Source organism: Bactrocera tryoni, chromosome 3 (genome assembly GCF_016617805.1).
Source record: "Bactrocera tryoni isolate S06 chromosome 3, CSIRO_BtryS06_freeze2, whole genome shotgun sequence".
In the NCBI taxonomy this organism is placed as follows: domain Eukaryota; kingdom Metazoa; phylum Arthropoda; class Insecta; order Diptera; family Tephritidae; genus Bactrocera; species Bactrocera tryoni.
This window is the reverse complement of record NC_052501.1, coordinates 13,034,265-13,056,795: the sequence shown is the minus strand read 5'-3', so window position 1 is coordinate 13,056,795 and position 22,531 is coordinate 13,034,265. Positions and strand designations below refer to the sequence as shown.

Here is a 22,531-nt window from a genome sequence, read left to right as displayed (position 1 = left end):
ACGCGTTGCCAACTATGTTCATTTTGGTGGTTTTTATTGCTATGTGGCGCCACCTATTGCAGTATAGCTGAGTTGTAATTGAAATGTGGAAGAGCTTCCGTTCGGAAATGTAACTGTATTTACAGAAAACATTTATTGCAGGAGGTATTCGCATTTTATTATTATTATTTCTTTTCGCGTTAGTACTTATTTTTTTCTTTAAGATACAAGCTCTTAAAGTAAAGTAAAATAAGTCTAAAATATTATGAAGTTTTGAGTGCACATATGCCTTCAATAATAAACGTTTCATTCAAAACACTTCTCGACGTATAAATCTCGCATATAGAAGGTAATTCACGCTCACAATCTACCGTCAGCCAGGTGTTCTCGCTGCTCACGGCAACGCAGCTTACATTCGCAAGCATTTCCCTGAAATTAGCAACTTTCTAACAAAACTTACAGAAAAAACGTTCCGTCAACAATTACCCGGTGCGAGGATGACCCGGCGCCCACGCTGCGTATTGAAAGCAATGTAAGGGTTCCTGTTCAATATTTCTATACTCAATAGCTTCACTGCTGTAGGAGCGATTGAAATGCAGGCCCACATAAGCCAAGGTGTGCTGACGTTCCCGCTGTTGCCTCGCTGCCTCATTATAGTTACGTAGCAGCGCCGCAAACGCATTCGTGCGTAATGCTGACGCAACATGCGCCAACATGGCCACGCCACCAATATCTGTTGCATTGCGGCAATACCGTGTGGCATTAACGAAACTCGCCGACCTCACCTGCAACTGAAACAAGCCCACTTGTGGTACGCAGGTGTAATTGCGTGTTGCTAAATTAAAAAATGGCAAAAATATAAAATTTATTTTGAATTTATTGGCAGACACCCACCGATTGACTCGCCATATAAGCTATAGTAATCGTAGCGACTGTCATTCACCAGACTACGCATTGTGTTGTTCTCGGGGCAAGCGAGTATGTGACAATTGAAGTGGTGTTGTGGCTGCTGCCAGACGCTTTGCCGATTTTCTTTATTGTGTGTCGAGTTGGGACGCGTGACTTTGAAGTAAAAATTACTTTTATTTAAAAGTTTAAACTAAAATTAACGCTCATACTCATACTTTGTTGCAACCTCGTTAGCAGTATTGCAAAAGCATCACTACCCGCCCCCATCTGCTTGCTTCTTAAGCGCGTGCCAAAATTCAAAGCTAAGCCGCGCGCTGATTTCGCCTCACGCACGCAATCCTCCAAGGTAAATGCATTCTTATAGGCGATTGCCGGCATTTCTGAGCGCTGACACGTGCGTACGAGACTAAATTTCAATTTATCCAAATGTGTGCCGCGCGGACATATCGCCTTGTTGTGTGAAATACCAATTGTGAACAGAAGTAGCTGCGTTAGTACTCGTGCTGTTGGCATTCTGTTGCATACTGCCATGAACTATGCCTGTGCCGGTGGCGCCTAGAGTGATTTGAAGGTGACACATGTTGCATGTGTGTCAATCAAGTCATCAAGAAAAGGTTATAATAGTTCTTCTGTCGCTCAACTGTCGACCTTTTCATTAGCATTCAACTTGTTGGAAATGTTATTCTGTGTATGCCTGCGTAGTAATTAGGTGTATGGATAGCAAGCGACTTAGGAACGTTACTAGAAGCTAATTTAGTTATCATGCTATGCCAAGTGAGATCATTTTTTTATAATTATTCTTGAAAAATTTCAAAAAAATTTCAAATTTGGTATTATTATTTTTTTTTTTGCATGTAGTTAAAGGTATCAGTTGAGGATATTAGTAGCATTAGACTTGTCAAAAGCTTTTGACACAATCATACATACACGATATTGACGTCAAGTAATGGAATTGATGGCTTGTATTAAAACAGATGATGATGCAAACAGCTATATACGTATCACCGATCTTTCTCGCTTATTTTGTGCAAGAAGTCTAACACTCTCTTCCACTAAATCCACAAGAACTATATTTACTGGACAAACTGCATGAAGGAGTGGAGACTGGTTTGTAATATCACAGTCGATGGCGTTAACATTTCGACTATTAACAACACTATGATGTTAGGTGTTCCACTCCACAGTTGGTCTTTTTTCGATCCCCATACGACTGCCATTATTGGCAAAATACAAAGCCGCAACAAAATCCTCTAGTCGCTAGCCGAGAATGCTGGCCTTGTTGGCAACTTAAAAGGCGACCGTCCAATCATATAGAATGCAGCACCGATATTTAGAACGTAAGCGAGTAAGCTTCAGGTGTGTCAGAATATTGCACTCTATGTAATAACAGAATGCATTTGACTGTCTCCCATTGAACACATGCAAAGTGAGTTCTGCCTGCTTCCATTTAAGGAAGAGAATCCACTCTTCTCCAAACAGTTACTGAGAGATGCTTTCGTAAAAATCACCCTGGATAATTACTTGATTATGTTGACGATATAGATCATTACACAGATCAGTCTACGGATGCAACTAACTTCAGATATGCACTGCACGCCATTCCCAGTGAAGACATTAACACCTTCACCGACTGCCTCTCTTTGCATGGCGTACTTAGAATCAAAGCGCCACCATTGAAAAGGAAGAACTTGAGTTGCATACCTCAGGAATATCGAGAGACATTCGCGCGACTTTGGTCGGAATATTATAGCAGGTTAAACTCTTAATTTTCCAGAAAAGTCCCGCCATACTAAATACGTACGCGTACCCGCATGACTCTAACCATCTCTTTACATGTCCAATAAATCACACCTCCCTATAGTCCAGCCTAGTCGAAAGAACACGTGTCCTTGGTATCCCGTTAGATGATTTCGATTACAACTTTCTTGAACCTTGTCACTCAAACGGTGGTGTTTGAGGGTGGGGCCATACTTATGAGGCTCCTTTATTCTTTTAAGTGAAGTTCATATCCTCAATGGCATGATATAAATAAAGAACGTAGTACTAAGTACTCATCCACTAAATGAAATGGTCCCCTCAATAGTTAGGAACTGGCAAATAGCCAAAGGCTTAGTTCATCAGCTGCCCGTATAACTATTTGGGAAGTATTTTATTTTATCATAACAGCAATAGCATCTTCATAAATAAAGTTTCAAAAGCCCAAAAACGCAAATCTTTCGCCTTAGAACCCTTTTTACCACATAATCCTCGATAAGAGCTCTCATATTCCTAAAAATATTTTGTATAACTTACTTCTTTTCCAGTTCCAAAAGAACCACCCATTTACTATACATATATACAAACAGTTTTCTGGACGTTTCAATTTAAGGGCCTTTATTATTTTCATAATTTTTATAAGTACATTTTTATTTCATTTTCACGCCATAACGACACACTTTACATTTTATGAATTTTAAACGCATACTTTTTAGGTTACATCGTCTTCTTCTTCCTCTCATACTACATAATTTGATTTAACAAATAAATTAGTTCGATTTAAATCTGATTTGACAGTTTAGTTAAATAGTAAAAAAAAATATTAAAGTTAAAATATTAAGATTTAAGTTGTAATGACAAGATAGTACGTAGTATACACAATATTCTTCTCATTTCTTCACAGTTTTTGTTGTTTTTTTTTTTTAATTCAAATCTTAAATTTGTGGCTTCGTGTTAAATGCCAATACGAAAAGTTAATATTTTTAGGTTAAAAAATGTTATTTTTCTAAAATTTTTTCTTCTTCCAAATCTTGAAACTTCTGTATTTTCGAATTGTACAAAAACAATTTCAATGTAGAGGAGAATAGGTTAATAATTTAAATATTCATACATTATATTTAGAATTAATAGTTAATAGTATCACCTGAGCAGGTTGTGCGCATTCGTTGTACATACAAATTACACAAAAACCGTGAGGCACGTTTTTGTTGTAATATTTGACCGTTTTGCTGCGGCGCGCCAACCAAGCGTTAAGATTAAGTGTAAACAAATTGACCACCACCAAAAAAATTCAAGTTTTCTATGAGTACTTTTACTTGTAGCAGCTGAACAAAGGCGCCTGCGCGCATGCGTTGCATACTTTTAGGTGTTATACCTTTGCGATATTAAAGGGCAATCATTCTAAGCTTACATATTTTGCTTTTTTAAAACATTTTTGTTTCTTTTTTTCTGTTTGTTTTTGTTTTCTTCTAACTTTACCATTTAATTTTGATTGCCCAGTAATATCTGCGCTGTCTACATACATATACTGACTGTATTGAAGTGTGCTTGTGTGTGCGTGAGTGTATATGGTATTGGGTATACATATTTTATAATAAATGTAAAGACTTGCTCTGCTAGGAAGCGTGTGCCGTGGCTTACTATAAACTTAAAGTTAATACATTCATTATTTTAATTAATACATTAATTAATTAATTGCATATTTATGGGCAGCTCGAGTTGGCACGGAGCAAAGTGCAGCCGGAAAAATTAGGAAATTTATTTTTCTTTTCTTTTATTCACTGCTCCACTTTTGCTCTGCGCCTTACACATTTATACGAGAAAGAACTATTGTTTACTTTTTTAGCTTCACTTATTCGTCGTCGCTAATCATTATTTGTGACCTTAACAACTAAACACAATGACTACTATAGACTGCGCTTATTTGCAGCGGCAGTGTACAAAGAAATTTTCAACTTCTCTTACGTCAATATTTTCGTTTTGTTTTAAAACACTTTTAGTGTTCATGTGTGGGACTGTGTGTGTGTGTAAACAGAAAGAAAAAACAAATTTTAAAGAAAATTTTCGAAAAAATATAAAAAAAGGAAAAATTCAAACTGTTTTAAAATTAAAATTTTTTTCTTAAAAATTTAAAGCTTTCAAAAAATCAAAATAACTGTTTTAAAATTAAAATATTTTAAAAATTAAACATTTTAACAAAAAAAATTTCAAAAACGAAAAGTTTTCAGAAATTAAAAATTTTCAAAAACTAAAATTTTGAAATATTAATACAAAATTAAAAATTTTCAAAAATTAAAAATTAACTTTTCAAACATTAATAAAAATTCAAAAATCTTTTTAAAATTTTCAAAAAATAAAAAAAATTATATTTAAAAATTAAAAATTTTTACAAAAAAAAATTTCAAAAACGAAAAGTTTTCAGAAATTAAAAATTTTCAAAAACTAAAACTTTTGAAATATTAATACAAAATTCAAAAACAGAAAATTTTCAAAAATTAAAAAACAACAGTTAAAAATAAAAATCTTCAAAAATTAAAAATTTTCAAAAAACAAAATTTTTTAAACGAAAAGTTTTCAGAAATTAGGATTGTTCAAAAATTAATAATTTTCAGAAACCAAAAATTTTGAAATATTAAAACAGCTCAAAAACGAAAAGTTTTCAGAAATTAAAAATGTTCAAAAACTAAATTATTTTCAAAAATTACAAATTTTCAAAAACTAAAAAATTTCAAATATTAAATTAAATTAAAAGAATCAATTAAAAAAATAAAAATTCCAATTTCGGAAAGTAAAAATAAAATTCTGCAAGAAAGAAATGTAAAAAAATACTTCAAACGAAAATTTCTAAATCTCATTTTAAATGTGTGTTTGTGTGTTCACATTTGCAATCTAACTACATATGTATGTATGTATGCGTATTACATTTAACTGCTATGCGAGAACGCTGTATTCGTATAGGGACCACTGTAAATGGAGCTGCCCGAATTCGACACACTCTTCGTGCTCCTTCGGGCCATAATGCAGAGTACGGCGGCAACGACGGCCAACATCAATATGAGACCGGCGACTGCTATGGCAATGGCGAAGGTGCGCTGCGACACGCACAACGCATCCTCAAGTGTCTGCGCAAACAAACAACAAGAACAAAAACAAAAACACAATTAAAATATTCAAGTGCGATAAAATTGTGGTATATATTAATATTTATTTACCCGCTCCTTGAGCACTGTATCATCATCGCCTTCGGACACATCCACATTCTCGTTCACATACAGACCGGAGTAGACTTCGATGGTGGCCGGTTGACCGTCTTCGTCTTTGTTATCGTTGTTAGTTTGTCGTTTCGGTCGTTTGCCGCTGCACGTAGGAGGCTAAAAGGCAACAACAACAACAACAGTATAAAGTCAATTCGATACCATTGCAGTAACGTAGCGCAAAATCAATTAGAATTGCAAATAGAATGTATTATGGTAAGAATATGTGGCAACACTCACCATTTGGCACTCGGGATCCTGCAGGGCGCACAAATGCACATTGCACTGATAGTACACGGATGTGGTGTAGGGGAACTTGTGTGCCGGGAAGGTAACATTGGCCGCCAAGTGATCGCTGGTGTAGTTGAATTGGCCCATAATCTCATTGTCCATTGGGCAACTGTGTGAAAATGTTTGGAAAAATTATATTACAGATTCTTAATTATTTTTATATTTTTAATAAACAATTTTTGAAGCATTCTCGAAATCTAATTTTTTTATTATATTATTTTCGTCACTGTGACGGTTTCTCTAAGCATTTTCGAAATTTTTTTTAAAGAATAATATTTTCAATATTGTGACGAAAATAATAGAAAATAAATATTTTAAGCACTCTTTTTGCACAAATTCATTTTTTACAACTTTTTCGATAATTTTTAATTTATTTTCCAAGTAAAAATTGCTTTCAGATTTTTTAATTTAAATAAATTTCTAATAAAAATATTTTTGAAGCATTTTAGAAATTTAGATTTTTTAAAAATATATTATTTTAGATATTGTGACTGTTTTTCTAACGAATATAATGCAAAATAATGTTTTAAGCAACTTTTCTTGTATAAAATTATTTTATAACTTAGATAATTTATAATAAATAAAAGTTTTCAAAAACGAAAAATTTCAAAAATTAAAGTGTTCAAAAAAGAAAATAAAATTAAAAATTTAAAATGTTCAAAAAATATAAAAATATTAAAAAAAAGTTAAGATTCAAAAAATTTTAAAATTAAAAATTATTTTTAAAAACTAAAAGTTTTAGATTAAAAATTTTTTAAAAATAAAAATTTTCAAAAACGAAAAATTTCCGCAGATTCAAATTTTTGCCTCAAAGCAGAAAAATTATTGTTTCGAAAATATTTGTTACTAAATTGTTTAATATTTTTCAGTAAAAATGCATTTTAAGTAAATTGATGCCAATACGATAAAAGTTGCATACTTTTAGAAGCACACAAATATTTTTTAATTGTAATAATAAATTCAAAGAAACATTAAACTACTGTTTAATACTCAAATTACAAAAAAATACATATAAGCGTAGTCTAACTCCAGCAGCAATCACAAAACCATACCAAACATACTTTTCAATATTTTTTTTAGTGTCAGAGGTAAATTATCCACCTAACTCATAATTCAAATTCATTTTCATTTTCAACATTTTATCGATTTTTTTCTACACCAGAAAAAATCTAACTTTCCTATGCTCAAAACTGCTCTCCAATATCTTCAAGCATTTCCTATTACTCACCCATCATCGCCCAATAGCCGCTGCTCACCCCAACCTAAACCGTCGCGCACAATACAATCGGCCACATGCAGACCGTACAGCTCCTGTTTGTCAATACTGATGACAATCGTCAGCGGATCACCAATTTTCACATCATCAGCAATTTTATGCTCGGAATTGTAGATTTTCATATGGCAACCGGGCATCGGTATCTCGTTGAGACTATCGTCCTCTTGGTTGCCCGCATCCACAGCATCATCGCTGTCGTCACCGTCATAGACGTCTTCCTGATCGAAGTCATCGCCTGCGGCACGATACTTATCCAACGAGCGTCCATAATCGCGACGATCGCTACCCACCCCCACAGCTGCCGTTTCAGCGCTACGAAAGGCTTGTGGCTTTTGCGCATGCTTGCCACTGTTCGCTTTGCGGCGTTGTCCATGCTTCTTCTTTGGCGTACTGGTGGCCGCATCGCGACTCTTATACGAGCAGCGCACATGATAGCCACGACCGGCGTCGGTGATGAGTTTCAAATGTGGTTGCAGGACAATGGTATTGAAGAACTCAATGCCGCCGTCATCCTGGAAGTAAAGAGGGAGGGAGAAAGAATGTTTATTTTAATATACAAAAATATATAAAATGAAAGGTTAAATAATTCTGATTTCTGAACTTTTTTATTGCTTACAATGAGGAGAAAAAATACTTTTATGTTTAATGAGCAAAGAAAAAAGAGTTTTCTCACTTTGCTTAAGTAATTCGTAGATAGCGCATTTGTAACGCGTTTACTTACATATGTATGTAAGTTAATAACTTAAACATATTTACATATTCCGCAAATTTGCATTTTCGTATAAGTTTTTGATGTCTGTGCAATAACTCGTCGCTGCCTTTTCTCTCTACCGTAGTTAACACTTACAGTTTTGATTAATATCTAAGCATGGCTTTCGAAAGATTTTGTTGTAGGTTTTTTTATTTATTTTTTTTTTTTTGTTTTTATATATATTTTTCTCTTTTCATATATATTTTTTTCATAATGAAAGGAGGATGCCGCTTTTGAATGCTCTCCACCGCAGTTCGTTCAGTAAACTCTATCGTCTGAACATTTCCCTATCCAAATGGGCAATCAATCTTCTGCTTGAAGTTGTTAAATGTTTGTAAGCATTTTTATTTGAAATATTTATTTTGTGCCTTCAAAATTTCGTACCCCAACTTTCACAAGTATGTTGCAACAATTTTTAACTATTTTTTGCGATAATTAAGCGGGTACCGGTGTCTGTTTACACAATAGTGTTGATGATTTAAATATTTCTCAAATATAATTTTGTTTATTTTTAACGCCTTTGCCTAATTTTAGTACAAAAGGGCTTAATTAGCGCTTATTTCTCTACTAGATGATTGATGGAGCAAGTTAAAGTGTGATTAGAAATACGAAAAGACTTTTTCGACTACCCAATATTATAAGAATTTCTCTTCAAATACACTTAAATATTGATATTGACTGCCGTTGGATGACCACATTTAAAAAGGCTTTTCTCTTTTTCGCTGATGCTATTTTTTTGATGAACGGCTTATACAGACCTTTCTTGAAATTCTTTTACTTACCGATACATAAGGTATAAGTAAAATTAACTGGAAGTTTGGGAAGCAAGGACATCTTCATATTCGGTTTATGTGAAGAAAGAAATGTAATGTACCGCCTCTTCCATTTTTTATGTGTTATATATAATAATTAATATGAATGGCTATTTTTGCATTGATATCTTGATTTATGTTCCAAGTAGATTGTATAAAACCAATTAACCTAACCGTATTAAATTTTGGTTATGTGACTTTATTTTTAACTTTTACACTGTAAGGCAGCTATTTGCTATAGTGATTTCATATCGGCGGTTTAAACAAATGAACAGTTGCTTGTGGATCAATCATTGATCTTGCAGATTGATATCTCAAAAACTGAGAAACTAATTGACTCAGCTCACAATGCTGATAATTTATATATACATATATTTTATAGGGTCACCGACTTTTTCTTCTGAATGTTACAAACTTCTTGGGAAACTTATATATCAATTTTAATTATGACAAAAAAGTGTCCAGAAATTGTATTTTGCTAAGTTGGTAGGACTGTCCTTGAACACAATGCCAAACATGAGCACGATCTCTCAACCAGTTTGTATACACAGCTGCTAAAGTCGGTACACCTTAGTAGTGCGTGGCAATTTTTACAATGGATAAAAATATCGAAAAAAATTGTTCTCAAATTTTGTATTTCTAACCAAATTTCGTGTGCCGAATTATTGCAAATGTTTGAAAAGACTTACAGTGATTCAGTTTTATCAAAACATAAGCCTACGAGTGGTACAAAGCCTTCAAAGACGGTCAAGAGTTCGTTGAAGACATGCCTCGTTCTGGTCGATTTTCAACCTCTTAAACTGATGAAAATATTAAAAAAGTGAAGAATATGGTGGAAAGTGTTAGACAGATAACAAGAGTGCTCGACATCTTTCGTTGTCCATTGGAATGATTGGTAGGTATTTTGAGTATGAAACGCGTTCTTGCTCGAATCGTACCAATAAAGCTGAATTTTCTTCAAAAAGAGTACCGTAAACAGGTCTCTTTAGACATATGTGATCATGCGAATTCCATCCCACATTCATGGAGAGCATTATAACTACCGATGAAACATAGGTTTATGAGTTTGACTTGCAAACAAGTCAACAATCATTGCAATGGACAGATAAAACGAACCGAAACCAAAAACACCAAGCCAGAGCCGCTCAAAAATCAAGATGATACTCGAGGTTTGGTGCATCACGAAATTGTTGCGGAGGGACAGATGGTCAATAAGGAGTTCTAATTGGCCGTATTGAGGCTTTTACGTGAGAACAGTCGGAATTGTGGAAGAACAATTCATTCGAACCACGATTGTGAGCGAATTTATCTATCAACCACCATATTCACCACATTTGGCTCTGTGTGTTTTTTTCTTGTTCCCAAACTGAAATTGCCGCTCCGTGGAACTTGTTTTTTGTCGATGAAAGGGTTAAAATAAAATTCCTTGAAGAAGCTAGCAATTCCAAAAAGTGCTTACGAAAAGTGTTTCAAGAACTGGAAAAATCGTTGGCATAAGTGTATTACATCTGGTGGGGATTCTTTGAAGGCGACTAAAAGTGCTAGCTATCGCCTTAGAATGTGGGCCCCAAAAAGTATGCTAAATAAATGTTTTCTGATACTTTAATAGTGAGGTAGGTCCACCAATAAGGGAGCCTTCATTTCCATTGATGAATCTAATAAAAACTAGCGTTTTTTATGCCTCGAAATGCCTACACTAATTAAGTCCCTCAAATGGGCTGGTTTTTGAGTAACGATTGTGAGGAAAACTGGCAAAACGAGTGATAAATGAAAACTAGGCAAGTTCTATACCATATAAGTTTAGCTCTAGAACTTTTTAGCTCCTCTTTTCCGTTCCCAATAACTTTAATGTTCTGAAAAGGGTATTTTAAATGGAATCTTCGAAGAAAATGTTCCGATCGAGTCACTATGGATGCAGTGCCATGTAAATTGACTGATTAAAGTTCTTGTAAGGGATATTTTGTAGTTACGAAAGTTATTATAGCTTCGGTTAAAACCGAAGTTTACGTTTTTTCTTTTTTTTGCATACGGAATAAAAGAAGTTCAGTATCTTAAAATGTATTAAATAAAATTATATATCTGAGTTGAAAATCATTAATTAAGCTCAGATTACATATACTCCCTTAAAAAAAAGCTTTCAGACACATACTCGTATGTATCTTTACTTATTGTTCTGTTAAAAGCTGCACTCAAAAGTGCTCATGGTATAAAAGGCAACAACTATCATTATTAAAAAATAATAATTTACCACTTCAATTATTATGTAATTATTATATTAAAGAATTGCTATAAACAGAAACAGCCGCCGACAGTTGATGCCTTCATATTCTTCACATATATTATTTTTGCTATTGTTGTTGTTGCCGTCAACTACAAGTACCAATTTGCACAATAACGGTTATACACTTCTACTTCCTTATTGCATGCAAATGCACCGCTTTTCACATACAAATAACCAACAACCACGCTTATGTATATGTGTGTGTATATCTACTTGTATACATATATGTATGTGTTATTTGTGCCTTGGCTGTCAGCACTCATATGTAATTTGCATTTATTTTCGCATTCATCTTCATTACTGTGCTTGGCCGCGTAGAAGAGTAGAAATTATAAAGAATACATACGGTAGAATGACTTGCCCACGTCAGATAATGCCATTAAAATAACGGTGCTTGCTATTAACATACTGATTGTAAACAAAAGACTTGAGACACGAACACACACTAAGTAAATAAATCAAATTTGCATATATAATATTATTTCATATTTTTTTATAACTTTTTTAGAGTTTATTATACTGAAACGAAGAAAAGGTCTTGACAATTTGAGATGCGATTTAGTTTATGCTATGTCAATTTTAATATATTCAAGGAATTGTTCAATTCAATATCATAAATTGCTTTATGAAAAGTATTTGTGCTTGAAAAATTATGATTTTTTTGAAAAATTATAGTTTTCTTGCCAAAATTTGGCGTTTCAGATTATTTTGCTTAAGTTTTGAAAATATTTTCGTGAAAATCAAAAAATAATTTTATTTTTAGTTTTGAAAATATTTTCTTGGAAAAAAAATTTTTATTTTTAGTTTTAAAAAAATATTTTTCTTTTGAATATGCTTATATTATATTTTCATGGAAAAAAAATTTTTAGTTTTGAAAATATTTTTGTTTTTGATTGAAAGAATTATAGTTTTCTTGTCAAAATTTGGCGTTTCAGATTATTTTGCTCAAGTTTTGAAAATATTTTCGTGAAAAAAAAATATTTTCCTTTTGAATATGCTTAAGTTTTGAAAATATTTTCATGGAAAAAAAAATGTTTCGTTTTGAAAATATTTTTGTATTGAAAATATTTTCGTGAAATTTTGTATTGAAAAATATTTTTGTATTGAAAATATTGAAAAAAATATTTTTGTATTGAAAATATTGAAAAAAATATTTTTGTATTAAAAAAATATTTTTGTATTAAAAAAATATTTTTGTATTGAAAATATTTTCATAGAAAAAAACTCTTTTTAATCTAACTCACTAATCGTTTGTTGCATAAAAATCGTATCTTTAAATAATAATTCCGCTACAAATGGATAAAAAAAATTCGGTTTTTGGCAATAATTCGCAATTTTGACGTTCTCCCAAAGATAAACAGTTAGAAGGCAACGTTGTTTTTTGAAAATAACTTCATTAATTTATGTGTATTTTCAAGATTTTAATAAAAAGCATAAATCATTCAACAAATCGAGCTGGAAGGTACTCAAACTACATAGACTTAGGCGAACTTAGCACTTCCTGGAAAACAGTGCAACAACTAAAACGCCTCAAAAGCACTCACTGCACACACATACTTATAAAAATATATAAATACTTTGCCATTTATGTTGTTTGCACGTTAAGTTAGCATAGTACTTAGTTAGCTAGAGTTTTATTACATATTTGTCTATAGGCAACAATATATATATATATATATGTATATAGACATGTATAGATAAACACTCGTATATACACATATATACATCTAACTACATATAGACATAACAATGAGAGTCCCAGCAAAGCTAAAAATTGTATTCTAGTCTAACAATTTGCTACACAGCATGATCTCGCGTTCTTCATCTATATACACAGATACATACATATATGTGAATATATGTTCTAACATCGTTACTATAAAGGGTTTCATGTGGTCATTTTTGTAAAAACAAATAAGAATTTTATGCTTAGCTTAGTGTGACGCTTGTTGCCTGCCGTTGCTGTTTCGCTGGCGTTGTTAGCTTTGAGAACGCAGCGAGATACTTTACTTGATTGTTTCCTTTTCCATATTTTTTTATGTGTGCTATTATTATTATTTTTACTTCTTTGCAATATTTAAGCAAATATGTATGTACATACATATATAACAAGCTAAGCATGCTGCAAAGTTATATTTGTATGTGTTTCTCTTTTATTTGCAACAAATTAACAGCTGCTTCTATCTCTAAGTACCTCGCTACTTATATAAGAGTGAATGTTGAACATTTCCACTCACTAATGAAGCTGATGCACTGAGCATGTGTTGCTATTGCTTGTCTTGCTTTTCTAGTACTGAAAATAATGATGATATAATAAGCATTTCCGCTGCTCATTAAGATTTTGCGGTGAATTTAATTTAATTAGAGGAAAGAAATTTGCAATTTTCCCACTTTGGGGTATTTTTCAGCGGTTGAGAGGATTTTTTGACTTTTGCATACTATAATTGAAATCTTATGTCAAAACTTTTATCTTATGCAAGCTAACTAAGTTTATCTTCGAATCTTAAGTCAGTTTCTCATTCAAGGGGTTATATGAGTTGAGTGCTTTCAAAAAGTCGAATATTTTTTTTTTAACTTATTAAATTCGACAACACCTCTACAATATTGTCCTAAACTTTCAAGTTGATCCGAGTAATAGTTTCGGAGATACAGCCTTAAAAACTTGTGCGCTCGAGGCTTGCTAAGCTGAGTGTGCCGTTTTTAAACGCGTTTTTCTCGAAACTGTGTTTTTGAAGTTTTTTGTTGGCAAGATTTCTCAAGAACCACTCAACTGATTTTCAAGAAAGGTTTTTCAGAAATAATTCTTAAAGATTTGGATGAAGGATTTTTTTTCGATTACAACTATTTGTCGCGAAATTTTAATTTTTTCCTAAAAATTCCAATTTTCAGTTTTTTTTCCTTCGTTCAAGTTCTAAGTTAATACTTTAACTAAACACATATTTTTTTTTACTTTAGATGATCCTGTAAGGATTTATCCTGGCAACATGGGCACGTCTTTTTTCCGAGCGTCACCGGAACTTCAAAATATTTTTTTCCAAAAATTCCATAATTTCTATGTTAATAGTGTATGTTTGTAACAATAAACAATTTTTATATTTTTTATTTGAGAAAAAAATTTTTGAAAAACAGTGTTGTTTTACCCGAGGAAACCCATGTAACCTCCTCTTGTATGGAAACTTTATTGTTTGCCAAGATATTTTCATGAATTTTCATATGGATTATTGTCTAAGGCAATCTCCAAACAAATTGTTTAGATAGAGAGATCGACGGCAATTCCGTCCAGGTCTGGAGTATTAATGTTATATAGAGATCAAGCATTAGGTCATTCATAACACTTTACTTGTCCTGGAAATCTTCCAAAAGTCCAAAGTAAGTTCAGCACTCCTTGGGTCTAATATCGTATATACAATTTACTTATAATTATTAAATAAAAAGTATGATATTCCAGTGAAAAATCTGTAAGCATTCATAATGTTTCTCAGAAGACAAGAAAATTTATCGTGTGGGTGTGCTAAAAATAATAAGGCTTCTCGGAAAATAACATTTTTTCACTTTTTTAGAAGTTAGGGCATCTATATGTATAATGTATGTATATATATACCTGTATATACCAAATGAGCCACTGGCATGCTATCAACAACAAAAGACTCAAGCCACAAACTTCATTTAAGTTCAATGCATAAATTATGCATAATATAAAATATTTATATATGTATTTAACGTGCTATTTTTATAAAGACACCAATTGCACGATGCCTCAACAAAAAAGCTAAAGTAATAACAACAAATTACAAATTACAAGAAGGGCAGCGAATTTCACCAAGCAAGAGCTCTTCCCTGTTCAATGGGACAATGTGCGCAAAGTCGAACGAACTGCCGTTGGCCAACAGCCAAGTAAAGAAGAGACTCTTGAGAGAACCCACAACTTCGCCAACAACAATTACGTGCTCCGTTTTATTAATGCGCATTGAATCAGCGTAAATTGCGTGCACACATACATATACACATATATATACTATATACATACATATATGAACGATTTGTTCGTGCTGGCGTGCAACACGCATTTCGCGCTGCGACACACACATACAGGAATAAAAATGTATATCCACCTTCTATGCGTTTTCATGGACTTACATTCTCTTATGGGTACATATGTATATCTATGAAGCATGAATATATTTGCTACCTTTGTGTTACTTGCAAGGCATAGAGCTCTATAAACATACTTACTATTTATATATGGTGCTTACATAAAATATTTATTACCTTCACCTCTTATAGAGAACTCACACACACATATATATTCGTGCTTATGTACTCTGTGGCCATTGTTGTGCTCTGCAGGCATGGTTTGTGCCAATTTTCACTCGCCGTTGGGTTTTTTTTCTTTTCAGCGCCCATTGAGGGCAGTTCTTGTAAATTTTAGAATATGAGCGCATAGGCCTATTTAATATAACATGCACCAGCATTCTAAATATGTTTAGTCATGCTTTCAGAACACGGAAATATTAGTGCGGAAGAATGTCTTTGGGCAAAATTTTGACTTTTTTGGGGTAATATATTTCTAATGCACAAAAATACTATATACTTCAGTATTTTTATTTGCTATTAAATCGTATTATTTTACAAAAGTAGTAATATGGCATTATTATAGAATGTGTTGATATGAAGTCACGAAAATTTCAAAAAAAAAATTAATTTCCAAAGTTATAGTTGTTTGTTTTGATCCAGTTCCAAAAAAAGGTAGTTGAAGCGACAACCATAAGTCCTTGGAGATTCATATAAAATCATTCGGATAAAAAAAAATAGTTTTATAAATAGATAAACTCAGGTCTGATCGAAGGATTTTTTTTTTCAAAAATTAACAAAAAGGCGGCATCAGGAAATTAATTGGTCTTAAAAAATCGAAATTTTTGAAAAAAAAATCCTCGATCGGGCCCGACTTTATTATGTATTCCAAAAGTTGCATAAATTTCATTAAAATCTACTGAGCGGTTTTCGAGTTACAGTTGCCACCAGTTCAAAAAACAAAGTTTTGAGAAACACGTGTTTAAAGTTTCACACTAGCGCTTTGAAGTGCCCGAGCTCTCTTTGTTATTTGTCGAATAACTCAAAAATTAATCATGGGATCAACGTGGAATTTTCAAAGAATATTTTTAAGATATTACACTTAACGAAAATGCCAAATTTATTTTTTGAAAATTCTAACCACCCTTAATACCTTAATACATAGTGGAGTGAGGAGGAAAAAATGTTTCTATAAATAAGCTTTGATGCATTTATTTTATTTTAATCAAATTTGACACAGATTTTCAAGTCGAACATAGTTCACTCAAGACCTAGTACAATAAAATAATACGGACTACAAACAAATATCTGATAATAAATTTGAACGATTTCAACTATTAAACACATTTTTTGTCTAGCGCCACCTATTGGTAGTATTTTTTCACAAGTGTTCGGAGTATAGAATAAATCATTCCATAAGTCCAATTTTTATAAATTATTGCACTCCCTTAAAGTTTCAAGTAAACCTTTACCCTTCATATGTTTAATCCATCTGATCATATTTCGATACCAAAAATTCCAAAATCGAATCGGTACAAACATTTTTCTTAGTCGGCCCAACCTTCTTTATGTTCGTTTGAAGTTTGATTTCCATATGCAAATTAGTGTGTGAAAAGTTGAACCAAAACAAGTTCTTTGTTTGGGGAATTATCAGAGGAATAAAATTCAAAGAAATAGTCTTTGCAAATTTCTATCTCCATCAAAAGATTGCAAAGGATCTCAAAATCTCTTATATGCAGATCGACTCAACACATTTTGGCTAATATTTTGGATATGAAGGGTACCAAACTACATCACTTGTTGGAAAAACGGCGTTGAGTAGAGACACAAAGAGATGCTTGAAAACGTAGCTGAGAACCTAAATTCTTTAAACGCGCCAATACTGGTGACAAGATGTGGGCTTATGATTGTGACATCGAAACTGTCCAGAACTCTACAGAGCCATGCTGTAAAAATTGCCCAAAGTGGAAAAAACAACGTTAAGTCGGTAAAAAATCAAGGTGATGCTCATCGCTTTGTTTATTTACTGAGGTGTGGTCGACCATGAATTCATTTCACGTGATCAAACTGTCAATAGCAAATTCTACTTGGCCGTTTGAGGCAGCTATATTGTAAACGACTTGATTTGTGGGAAGAAAATTCATGGATATTTATTTACGCCGTCATATTCTAGGAAGAGTCTGATTAACTTTTCGGCCAAACACAAAACGAGAGTGCCAATATATTTACTAGATTTGGCTCTCCGTATCTCTTTTCTGTTTTCGAAACTGAGAGACTTGCTTTGGAAAACACGCTATGATATCATTATACGAAAACCTTAAGTTCTAATGATCTAACTGAAATTCGCAAGCCGCAAACATGTACTTCCAACCAACTTTGCTGGGACTTAGCTCAGTCACACGCAATTAACAAATCCAATGAAAAGTGCGGTTAATATAATATAAGTAAATTGCGTCAATATAACGGTCATAATAACCACATTTCAACTGATTGCCGGCGGTTCTAAAGAAACCAGCACGGAAGTGAAAAATTCCGTTTGATTAATTCAAAAGCACAAAAAGAAATCCTCAAGCCATTCCACAATGAAAAGGAAATGAAAAGTACCGTAACAAAGAAGAGTGCCTAGCTCCAAGCACAAAAGTATATATAAATATAGACAAGAGCGAGAAATTTTATAAATTCTAATTAGAATCATAAAAACAATAAATTAAGTGTAATTTAGCCACTAAGAAGTGAGCTGGAGAATTCTGCTTATTAAGTCCATTTAAAAAGACATGAAGTTACTGCAGAAATTTAATGACAACAACAGCTACAAAAATAATATAAATAGCCGCTAATCAGTTGAGTGCAAGGTAGCAACCAGTTAAAGCAGCGGTAGCGTTAATAATAAGTACAAAAACAAAACTAACAACCAAAGTAGCAAATCAAAGATTGTCAGAATGCTCAACAGCAGTTATCGGGGAAATGCTTAACAACGACAACCGCAACTTATGCTGAGAAACAGTGTGTGTGAGGTGGCGGAGAGAAGGGGTCAAGTAAATATTTGCTTCAGAAATATTCTAAAGCCATTACAACGGAAGTCTATAAGAGCGGCAGCGCCGATTCTAACGCTGCCCAGTTATAAAGTATCGTATCCAATGCCAAGTTGTAATAACAAAATGACATTTAAGCGCATCAAGTTGACATAACGGTTGCGGCATCATTATATCATTATATGACACTTTATTTTTCTTATGGCTCATTTTCATTTTATTTGCTTTGCTTTCTTTCTCCACACCGTCTACTACATTGCTTTATGTTGTTGTGATTTTTCAGGCTTCGTGCAGCATTTTTCCCATGAACCGAAGCACAGGTTTACACCAGTGTGTGTATTTGCTGCTGTGTGAAGATGTTGAACTGACTGCAAGAACTGTTTGTTATTATTATTGTGTTATATATAAAAATGAATCCGCTTCTAAAGCTATATGATATGGCCTATCGTAGCCTCAGGCATAGCCGCGGCATGGTAATGTAACCTGTCACTGCTCCGCAAACAGTAGCCGACATAAATGCGTGTTCCTTTAAGTTATTACGCACTCGCCGACACTTCTTCGACTGCTTTGACCGCCGCTTTGCCACATCTTCTTCATTTTTATACGTTTTTCTATAAGTCTAAGCCAACTTTACAATCAGTTGTTTGTTTGTATGTGTGTGTGTAAGGCATACGCTAATGATAAGTTAAAAGTTGATTATGCTAATTATGGCCTGGTGTGCATCAGGTAAATGTAAACGTTTATGCCACTCAAGCGTACTTATCTACGAACTCGCGTAGACTTATAAGTATATTTTGGTACCAAGAATTTTCTGCCTAAGTGTGTACTTACATACATAGAAATGTTTAAGAATATTTGTAGGAAGTTAATAAAGCAGACAGGGTAGCATTGTCAGTTTGTTTTGAAATTAATATCGTTTAATTATGTTTTAGCGCCCAGTCGGTACTGAAAATATTCGTACAATTTCAAAAAACTTTAAGTGTTAGTACTGGGTACTTTAATAAAATTATTTAAGTCAAGTTGACGCGTTGGCTTATAACAAGGAGTATAGTTTTTAAATTTTTTGTTCATAAAAAAGACCTTTTTGAAGATATTTATTTTAAACTATTCTTTGTAGCTTCCTAAGGGTTACATGGGTTTACGAGTTTAAAAAAATGGATCTTTTTTATTATCTTATTAAATTCTTAAGCACCTTTAGAATAATGTCCTAAATTTTAAAGTTGATCCGAGCAATAGTTTCGGAGAACTTATGCGGTCGAGGCTAGCTAGGCTAAGTGCGCCGTCTTTAAAAGCGTTTTTTTCGGAACTGAGTTTTTGTAGTCGATTGGCAAGATTTCTCGAGAACTGCTCAACCGATCTTCATGAAATTTGTCACAGGTCTTTGAGATACAATTCTTAAAGACTTGGGCGAAGGATTTTTTTTTCGATTACAACTATTTGAATAACAAAAATTTCTCGAAATTTCCATTTTTTTGTAAAAATGTCTGCCAAAAATCCAATTTTCAGTTTTTTTCCTTCGTCTAAGTTCTAAGTTAAGGTCTTACCTAAAACACGTATTTTTTCACTTTAGATGATCCTGTAAATAGTTACCCTGTAAACACGGGCGATCACCGGAAATGGCATCGCAATGACCGATTTAAAAATATTTCTTTACAAAAATTTCATAATTTCTTTTTATAGTAGTGTATGTTTATAACAATAAAAAATTCTAACAAAATATTTAATTTTTTATATGAGAAAAAAATTGTTGAAAAAATACTGATTTTTACCCGAGAAAAACCACGTAACTTCCTAATGAAATTTCAAATTCTCTAAACCTTTTAATTAGGGTTGCCATCTATATCATTTGAGGGAGTATTTTTTATTGTAAATATATTTTATACAGAAGTGTTATTCTTTACTTTAAAAATACGCTGGAATCTGTATTTAAAAAGCAAAACTTTTCTAGTGAGAAAAAAAGGGAAAATATTTTCTTTTTCATATATGTATGCTGGCCACCTAAATAAATTGTTTTCTTAATTTTTTTGTTTAAAATATTTAAAAAATTAATTTTTTTCTAAAATATTGTTTACCTAGAATATATATAAAATTAATTTTTTACATAAAAAATTTTTATATCTTTCTTACAAAAAAAATTTCGCTTCCAGAATTTCCAAAATTTGTAAAATAAATGTTGCTACCTTTTCTATCTCTCAATTATTATTGTTATTCTTCTTTTTTTTAAATAATTTTTTTGTAACACTTATACATTCATATTTGCTTACAAAGTCTATTTTTATCTCCACTACTTTTAAGATGCACTGTACCAGCAAAGATATCAAGCAGCGAAACATAATTCAAAAGACTTAAGCTACAAACTTTTGCTGCAACCAAAAAGTTAAAAATACTAGTGTCCCTATAGGATTTAAAAAGGTGCCGAAGGCATGAAAAATTATTCCACTTAAGAAATGAATTCAAAAAACAACAAAAGCAACAATTCAAAAATTTTATTTTATTTATCAGCATATTAAATTTATCAGCAAACATTTATTCTTACTTAACCGTTGAATTCCAAAGCAAATCTATATAAGTGCTATCGCCCACATTAATAAGCTTGACAAATACTAATAGCAAGTGCACACAAATGCAAATGAATAGGTATTCCCTAAATATATCTCGAAAGAAAAAAGTTTAAAAAAACGAACAGAAGAAGACTCATGCAAGACTCTACGCGCATTCCTTACATAACAGTGCATCACTTTTGCGTGTAGGTGTTAATTATTTAGCCTTCAGCATTCATTGTTATTACCTCAGCTGCCTTTTTTCGGCAGTTTTCACGGTCAAACGGTTACATCGGCACATCGTTGTCACCAAAGTCGGCAAAAACACAAGGGAAAACGGAAAAAACATGCTCATAAACTCATACAACACACCTGTGCCATATATTTTAGTAATTTTTCTACACATGCAGCAACATAAACATATATATGTACATATGTATATAGTCGTACATATGCATAATGCCATATAGCGGCTTTGTCGACCCTTTCGCTTATGGACTGCATGCTGCGCTGTCACACCATTGCATCATGCTGCTTTCTTGGCACTCTTCGTCATCCATTCATTTTTTGTTTTTTTTTTTTTATGAGAGTGAGAGAAGACATATTGCTTTCATACGATTAATAACTTTTTTGTGCGCTATCTATGAAGGCGTTAAAGAATTTTTTGTGTGAATATATATTTATACTCCTATTTATGTGTCTATAAATATATACCAACACCTGGGACTAAGGCACTTTATTTCTGTTCGATGCAGCCTATCGAAATTTAGCATGAAATGGGATATAAAAGAAACGAAACGAATCGATTTTTACTGTTACAATTTTATTAAGTCTTCAAGTGAACTGCCAGATGACTATAAGGAAACAGTTTTTATTTTTACTGTTTTTACGGAGGTAATTGTAGCAAACGTTAGCGTTTCTCTAACAGCAAAAGTAATTTCAAAGTAAAATAAAACAAAATCGCTATTTATGGGAACTAATTGCACTGAAAGTGAGGGTTTAGAGAATGGCAAATCGAACAAGCAATTGATCTAAGTGAAAAATTGGGTAGTCGAAAAAGTCTTTCTTTTGTCAAGTGTTGGAAAGGTGAGACTCTAAGCTTCATTTAACCAAAAAAATAAATTCGGGGAAATTGAAAAAAAAAGTTACAGTTGTTCAAAAATGAATGAAAATAATGAACAAATTGGCTATATTTTGAAAATTTTTTATAAAAACAGAGAATAATGCCATGTAAACCACCAATGACATTTGTGAAGTTTACAGAGACGGTGCTGTATCAGTTCGTGTAGCACAACAATGGTTCGCTCGCTTTCGTTCGGAAAATGTCCATGTGAAAGATGCAGCTCGCTCTGGTCGACCTATCGTTGAAAAAGTCGATGAAATTATGGAAAAGATTGACCGGAATCGTCACATGAGCAGCCATGGCATCGCTAAGGAACTTAATATTCATCATCAAATGGTTTTGAACAATTTAAAAAAGGCTGGCTACAAAAAGAAGCTCGATGTTTGAGTACCAGATGAATTTTCTGGAAAAAAGTTAACGGACCGAATTAACAGCTACGATTCTTTGCTGAAACGAA

The 22,531-nt window shown here is 32.8% G+C and overlaps 2 protein-coding genes across 6 annotated transcripts in view; both read right to left on the bottom strand.

Moving 5' to 3' along the window:
- Window positions 1-35: 35 nt before the first annotated feature.
- LOC120772021 lies at window positions 36-1,393 on the bottom strand. Of its 2 annotated transcripts, none has more exons than XM_040100387.1 (4): window positions 1,098-1,393; window positions 874-1,041; window positions 466-814; window positions 36-408 (listed from the first exon to the last, which is right to left on the bottom strand). In XM_040100387.1, exons 1-4 carry the CDS (start codon window positions 1,264-1,266, stop codon window positions 243-245), a joined length of 852 nt encoding a protein of 283 aa, XP_039956321.1. In that variant the 5' UTR covers window positions 1,267-1,393; the 3' UTR covers window positions 36-242. The 2 variants fall into 2 exon arrangements, with proteins under 2 accessions (XP_039956321.1, XP_039956322.1); XM_040100388.1 differs by having other exon boundaries at window positions 1,104-1,393.
- Window positions 1,394-5,428: 4,035 nt separating this feature from the next.
- Window positions 5,429-22,531, bottom strand: part of LOC120772028 — a 93,417-nt gene continuing 76,314 nt past the window's right edge. For all 4 annotated transcript variants that reach the window (XM_040100394.1, XM_040100395.1, XM_040100396.1 and 1 more), the window contains 4 exons: window positions 7,417-7,976; window positions 6,138-6,297; window positions 5,856-6,014; window positions 5,429-5,765 (listed from right to left, as the gene is read on the bottom strand). In XM_040100394.1, coding sequence (XP_039956328.1) covers window positions 5,568-5,765; window positions 5,856-6,014; window positions 6,138-6,297; window positions 7,417-7,976 — 1,077 coding nt within the window. In that variant the 3' untranslated portion in view covers window positions 5,429-5,567. The remainder of the gene's footprint in view (window positions 5,766-5,855; window positions 6,015-6,137; window positions 6,298-7,416; window positions 7,977-22,531) is intronic.

Excerpts from the sequence above, each read along its gene's own strand:
- LOC120772021 (XM_040100387.1), bottom strand. The coding sequence starts at position 1,266 with ATGCCGGCAATCGCCTATAAGAATGCATTTACCTTGGAGGATTGCGTG. Across the intron at positions 1,042-1,097 it reads GAGGTTGCAACAAAGTATGA|TCACGCGTCCCAACTCGACA; the intron begins GTATGAGCGTTA and ends TTTACTTCAAAG. Across the intron at positions 815-873 it reads CTTATATGGCGAGTCAATCG|CAACACGCAATTACACCTGC; the intron begins GTGGGTGTCTGC and ends TTTTTAATTTAG.